We start from the raw sequence: 7,264 nt of genomic DNA, 5'->3' as shown, positions 1-7,264 counted from the left end.
CTTTTGATGGGTATATATACAATTGCTCTTCTTCTAGCTCTTAAAGTGTTAAGAAGAAGACAAGCCTCGCGTCGTCGCCGTCGTCGCTCGATCGGCTTGGCTTCAGCTTCGGCTTCAGATTCGGATTAGGATTGGGATTGGGATTGGGATTTGGATTTGCTCAAAGATTGATTGATTGATTAATTTTCCCGCAATATTCGCACCTGTTCCAACAGCTATGGCTGTTCTGAAAGGTTGCAAACCTTTTTAGAAACAGTGCCAAATGGGCTATAAATATGCCTTGAATCCCAGAAATTTTACTTGCTAAATTTTCTGATTATCTTCTTCTTCTTCTGCACAATATTTTCCAGTGTGTTTTACGACCATTGAGTGGTTTGCCGTTCACCAGTCTTTGGCTTCGGCGGCTTCGGCTTCGGCTTCGGATTTGGATTTGGATTTGGATTTGCTCAAAGATCGATTGATTGATTAATTATCCCGCAATATTCCCACCTGTTCCAACAGTTATCGCTGTTCTAAAAGGTTGCAAAACTTTTCAGAAACAGAGCCAAATTGGCTATAAATATGCCTTGAATCCCAGAATTTTTACTTGCTAAATTTTCTGATTATCTTTTTTTTCTTCTGCACAATATTTTTCAGTGTGTTTTACGATCATTGAGTGATTCGCCGTTCACCAAAGTTTTTGGTGTCAATACGGTGATGAGTTAAATCGTTCTATCCTGGGAGGATATATTCCAGCACCTCGGTACTTGAGGAGAATAATTTCCTTAAGGACACACTGTGTATTTAGTGAGCTCGATTTATTCCTATATTATATTCCAGAATTTATTTTGTCGTTCTGATTCTACTAACTTTCTGTTTCTGTTTTTTCCAAAAAGTTTACTGTTTTATTGCTTATTACAGCAATACAGATTGGATAACAAGAGCGACTTAGCCACCAAGTAAAATCCCTAAAATCTCTCTAAAATATAGGAATTCACCTTAAATAAAACTCTATTTATAGCAATTTACCAATATTGCAGTAAATATAAATTAAATCCCCAGAAGATATGGAGGAAAATATACTTGTTTTTTTATTTTTATACAGCACCACGCAACATCTATGATCAGGAGAGAAATGTTAAAAGCACGAAAACGTAATTCAGCTTAGCATACACAGATCCTAAAATCTAAAAAGTATCACTGGAAATATCATGAGAAATATGGCGAAGCAGCACAGGAACAGTGACTTCTGGTGCACTCAAGTGAGGAAGATGACCTTCAGTTGAGATGACTTCGACAATTGACTTTCCGCCCAAATTTTGGTGAATATATTCTGCGACAGCCACAGGCACGGCCAAATCCTTTGAGCTCTGAATTATGTGACAAGGCACTGTGACACGAGATAGAAAATGCCTTAAATCAAATGTGAAGATTGTACGAAAGACACTTAGTGCTATGTCTGGTCTCATGTTGAATAAGGTTCTGCTGAATTCTTGTACTGCCACTGAGTCCATGTCACCGCCAATTACTAACGGCGCAAAACCGTCGATCCATGACTTGTAGTTCGACTCCATCGCTTGGCTTAGTTGGTCAATATCTTCCTTTTCAAATCCTCCGTAATAGTCATCTGCATTTATAAACCTAAGGAAACATAGCAATAATTCCCAAGTTAGTTTCTAGACTGATGCTACGATCCAAAATTACCTTTAAGATATTTAATAATTCTAATTATAAGAATTCTTTCGAGTTTCATTTATTTCTCTAAAACGTCTCACTTAATTACCAACTTAGCATTCTTAATTGATGCTATGGTCCATATTACTACCTCTTAAGAGATACCTCACTAATTGAAGTAGTAAGAGTGAATTTGAAAAAGAAAAAAAAGTATTCCGTGTTCCAGTTTATGTGAACCTATTTCCTTTTTAGTCCGTTTCAAAAAGAATGACGCCTTTCAAAATTTGAAAATAATTTAGCTTAAACTTACAATTCTACCCTTAATGAGAAGCTTTTATAACCACACAAATACTCTGGCCCCTTTTTAACTTGTTTAAGACCACAAATTTCAAAAGTCTTTCATTTTTTCTTAAACTCCGTGCCCAGTCAAACAGGTTCCCATAAATTGGATAAATTGGAATAGAGGGAGTAACAAGTACCTCTTGTTCTTTTTTAAATGTCAGACGTTTTGGAATTTTAGTTTAGCAAATCACAAATAATATGGATCAAGATAAGACAAGTTTATCAGATGAGATTAAAGATAATGAACTAGCAGTGCACTAATTCTTTGTACCAACGTACAGGTTAATTAAATTAATCTTTACCAATAAGCAATTCTTCTTAATAAGGCATGATACGACAACCTAAACATAGGATAATAATTAAATTATATTAATAGTACAAAAATTCTTTACACTCATGATCTGACCTTGGAGAAGCAGAAAGCAAGATGAGTTTAGAGAAGAGATCAGGACGAAATATGGAAGCAATAACACCAGTCATAGAGGATAAGGAATGGCCTAAATAAATGCAAGAATCGATCTGAAGCTCCTCCAAAATGGCAAGTAAATCATAGGCATAACCTTCAAGAGAAGCATAACGTTCAAAATCGAAGTAATCTGGATTTGTCGGTCCAGCACCCATGTTGTCATATACAACAACTCTATAGTCATCAACTAGGTAAGGCATAAGGTGTTTCCAAACAGATTGATCAGTGCCAAAGCCATGGCCAAGTACCACCGTCTTCTCGCCTGAGCCAACCACTTTAACGTTGTGAGCTTCTTCAGCTACTCCCATCTTTTTCTTCTTCTTTAATTTCTTTGCTTCAGTACTATTACTTTGTGCTAGCTTTTTAGGTTTAGTTGTGTGGTGGAAATTAGTAGAACCTCCAACTATGCATATGCAATAACTTCGTTTCAGATTCACAAGCCACCCCTTGACTGGAGGCGAAATTATTAGCGGTGCTTTATTAAGTTTATAGCTGACTAGTACATATACCAAATCAACACATGGTCAATAACGTGGACATAAGAGGAGCTACAATATTACGCGTGGATTCGAACGAATTCAATAGTATTTAATTAGATTTTATATTTATATTAAGAAATTTATTAAATATATTTAAGTATTTAGTTACAAACTTAATTATTGAAATAAGTGATGCAGGTTCGAACCCACCAACTTTGATTCCACCTCTGTGAAAGTGGATAAGGATATCATTATTATATATGGAGTTTAGCACATAATAAGGGGGGACCCTCGTGCATATAGATATGGTTGATATTTAGATATTATTTGGCTGGTTGAAGGGGTTTGCTTTATTTACGTGATGAAGAAGGTGTCTTCGTGTTGCCCTGTCAAGCTAGTATTGTCGATTCGGTTTTAGCCTTTGCCGTGAAATGCGCCTTAAAGGCACACGTGAAATTGCCATGACACACAACAACATTCCTGTCTTGTGCTTAGCAACGTAAATATTATTTTATCTACATTTTTTAACACCTTTTCTAGTAACTACCGTGTTGTCTAGTCTCTCTATTAATGCGTAAATTTTGTTCCAGTAATTAAACATTGATCTTAGGTCGAGTTGAAATTTCGACTCCTGCAATTCTTTCTTGGGATGACGGGAGTTAAAAAAATATGTATAATTTATTATCTTTAGTTTTAGTTTTCATATTCCAATTTCTTACCTAGTTTCCAACAAATAACTATCTAAATTAGGATTTTTGTCACATAAATGACACATCTTAATGCGGCTGGCTGCTACTACTCTCTCTAGAATAATCTCTCTATTAATATAGTGGCAGATACAAAAAGTGGAGAGAATAATTTTTAAAATGTATATCTAACTTAAAATTCTTTATTTACCTTTAAAAAAGTACATTTAATTCTCCGACACATATAAGCTACTTCCTATCGTATATATCAAGCAAGGATTGTTCGTATACGAATAATAGCTTTATTAAATCATTTGTCACGATCCAAACTCATAGCACGTATTGGCCGTTTTGGGATGTATTTCTCTTTTAGGGTTACGCCATCTCGATGTTGGGCTAAGACGGTCCAAAAATACCCTTAACGTGGTGTGATACTGTCCTCTTAAGACCAAGCCCGTACGATTTTTTCCAAAATGCCTCACACCATTAAGAATATCCAACTCATTATAAGTAGCTTTTTTTTTTCTACTTTCCATGTGGGACTTTGTTCACACACCCAACAATCTCCCCCTTTAACTAAGTTCCACATGACCTATCACCATTTTTGGGCTAAATTGGAGATTAACTGTGTGCAACCCACATGGTCTTGAGTATTTACGGTCACCGAAGCCCAAAGGTTGTGTATGCGTCTTCAAAGCTACGGATAAAGATCGTAAACCCCGTAGACGGGCAAAGGCATTAAGCCGGGACCCCACGTTACACTCTGCCATCTCAATAGTCCCGCCAATCATTGGCTCTGATACCAGTTGTTGGGCTGAAACAGCCCAAAGATACTCTTAACATGGTGTGATATTGTCCGCTTTAGGCCAAGCCCGCGCGGTTTTTCTCAAAAGATCTCACACAATTAAGAGTATCCAACTTAAGGCTGGTAACTGGGCCGGGCCGGGTCCGAGACCGCGGGCTAAAAGGGCTTAACGAGCTGGGACCATTTGGCCCGCGATTGGTGCGCTCGTGCCGGTCTCATGGGCCGGGTTTTAGCTTTGGAACCGTTTGGACCGGGCCAAACGGGACCAACAGATTTTTAAAAAAAAATAGCCATTTGGCTTTTGAAAAAAGTAGCCGTTGGGTCTTTAAAAAAAATAGCCGTTTAACTCCTCCAACTAATTTTAACCTCAAACTTTTTATTATTACACTTTTTTCGTATTTTCTACTATAAATACCTCCTCATTCTTTTATTTTTCTTACAAAATCAATATCAATCTATCGAATTCTCTCTCTAATTTTCTTCAATACTTGCTACAATTGTTTACTTTATCAAAAAAAAATAGTAAAAAAATTGTGAGGTTGCTACTATTGCTATAACGACCCGGCAGGTTGTTTCATGAGTTACCGCCCCGTTTTCCCTTTTCTTCTTCTTTATGCTTTATTCATCTGTGTTATGTGGTATCGGGTTGGTTGGTTCGAATTCGGAAAGGTTTTGGAAAAGTTTGAGACACTTAGTCTCTTTTGAGTAAGCTTAAGTTGGAAAAGTCAACCGGATGTTGACTTATGTGAAATAGGTCTCGGATGTGAATTTCGATGGTTCGAGTAGCTTCGTGAGGTGATTTGGGACTTAGGAGCGTGATCGGAATGTGTTTTGGAGGTCCGAGGCAGATTTAGGCTTGAATTGGCAAAATTGGAATTTTGGCGTGGGGGTCGGAATGAAATTCCGGAAGTTGCAGTAGATCCGTTGAGTCATTGTGACGTGTGTGCAAAATTTCAGGTCATTCGGACGAGGTTTGATAGACTTTTTGATCAAAAGCGGAATTCGGAAGTTTTTGGAACCTTAGGCTTGAATCCAATGTTATTTTGTTGATTCGATGTTGTTTTAGGTGTTTCGAATATTGGTATAAGTTTGGATAGTGGTATATGACTTGTTCGTGCTTTTGGTTGAGGTCCCGGGGGCCTCGGGGTGATTTCAGATGGTTGACGGGAAGTGGAGAGTTGGAATTATGTAGCTGAAGCGGCTCATTTTGCTGTCATAACCGCACCTTTTGGCTAGTCCTTTTTCTTGTAGGAAAAGGTTTGAACTTCTATAAATTAAGCATCCTTCCTTCTCATTCAGTAGCATCCACAATGTAGTCCCTAAGGGGTTTGAGATTCTTGTTTAGGGGAAGAATCTCGGGATAAGCGTTAGTGTGCCACTTGTGTTTGCCTCTTTGTGAGGTTGTTCTCTCGATATTTTGTACTCTCTTTTATATAGTGGTTTGCTTATCTCCGCCGTGGGCGTAGGTTAATTGACCGAACCACGTTAAATGTTTGTGTCTCTTTTGGGATATTTCTCTTTTGCTGTCTAATTTATCGCCGTTCAAGGTTTACTTTACTAGCTTCCGCATGACACCTGATTTTTTCGATCCTAACATTCGAGCCCCAAAAGTGCGTGTACCATGTGAACTTGTGTCATGTCTTATAGGGCTTTTCACTTTTGTCTCCATTCCGATGTGGGATTCACCTAAGGTGACATATGCACCCCTTCTTCAGAAGCTTGCTAGCCTAGAAGTCTGTCAGTCCTGCCTGACCTGCCCTCATCAGCCCGCACCGTCAAGGGCATCACATTCACCCCCCTTGTTACTCGGATTCCTTGCTGAGGCTTGCCCCACCATCGTACTGAGGGAGATTCGACTCTCATACCATATTCGTCACGATCCATGCCCATGGCACATATTGTCCGCTTTGGGCCTAGGCCCGCACGGATTTGTCTTTTTGGGTACGCCACCTCGAGCTCCAAAAGCGCGCGTACCATGTGAACTTATGTCATTCCGATATGGAATTCGCCTATGGTGACATATGCACCCCTTCTTCAAAAGTTTGTCAGTCTAGAAGTCTGTCAGTCCTGCTTGACCCGCCTTCCGTCAAGGGCATCACATTAAGCCCAAAAAGATAAATCCGTGCAAGCTTAGCCAAAAGCAAACAATACGTGCCATGGGCTTGGGTCTTGACAAATCTAACTGAACGTAAATATATGAATGACATCACTCCCTATATCTTTAGAAGATTGTTGTCGTTTTTCTTTAATCATTTTGGTTGTTTGAGGACTGGGAAAGATGAGGGTTTTTGCTTTATTTGATTTTGCGATTAACAGTTGGTCTTCATATTACGCTACCTACCTAGCTAGTTATCAATGTGTGGTGTTTACCTATTCCCATGGAATCTTTCTAAAATATATGTACGAATATTGCTCAACTTCAGTCTATTGAATCGTCTTTAATCGGTTTAAAGCAATTTATCTAATTTGTAAATATATATACAATTAGATCACTTAAAAGTTAAGTTTCTGCATTCTATATATGTTACTAACCTGAGCTGATCTGGTGGATACTTGTAGTGGGTCAAATTAGTCAACAAAATTAACATAACTAGATAACACTTAAATGCTTTAATGTGATTATAGGACACCATGTAATTTAATTTAAGACTATCAATGGCCTAAACAGAACTCATTCTTTATGATTACCTTTCAGCTCATCAGTTACTTCTTACTCATTGGATCTTATTTTCCAGAAATATATCTGTTTCCTTTTTATTGCTTTCATTTTTTCATTTCTTTCAAAGTGGTGCTAATTTTAGCGGCCTGCAATCAAGCAAGTTACACAACTTAC

At 38.1% G+C, this 7,264-nt stretch overlaps 1 protein-coding gene across 1 annotated transcript; it reads right to left on the bottom strand.

Annotated features, from left to right (window-relative positions):
• On the bottom strand, window positions 1,004-2,963 carry LOC109223648 (probable esterase KAI2). Its single transcript, XM_019388034.1, has 2 exons — window positions 2,402-2,963; window positions 1,004-1,620 (listed from the first exon to the last, which is right to left on the bottom strand). The coding sequence occupies exons 1-2, from the start codon at window positions 2,767-2,769 to the stop codon at window positions 1,167-1,169; spliced, it is 822 nt and encodes a 273-aa protein (XP_019243579.1). The 5' UTR covers window positions 2,770-2,963; the 3' UTR covers window positions 1,004-1,166.

The sequence above is a fragment of the Nicotiana attenuata genome, chromosome 3, assembly GCF_001879085.1.
Source record: "Nicotiana attenuata strain UT chromosome 3, NIATTr2, whole genome shotgun sequence".
Lineage (NCBI taxonomy): Eukaryota > Viridiplantae > Streptophyta > Magnoliopsida > Solanales > Solanaceae > Nicotiana > Nicotiana attenuata.
Note: the sequence above shows the minus strand (reverse complement) of the source record. Positions and strands in the feature narration are given on the sequence as shown.

What these genes read in the sequence shown, in the direction of transcription:
- LOC109223648 (XM_019388034.1), bottom strand. Translation starts at nt 2,769, where the DNA reads ATGGGAGTAGCTGAAGAAGCTCACAACGTTAAAGTGGTTGGCTCAGGC. An exon ending in TTGCTTTCTGCTTCTCCAAG is followed by an intron (nt 1,621 to 2,401) that starts GTCAGATCATGA and finishes ATGTTTCCTTAG; the next exon opens with GTTTATAAATGCAGATGACT.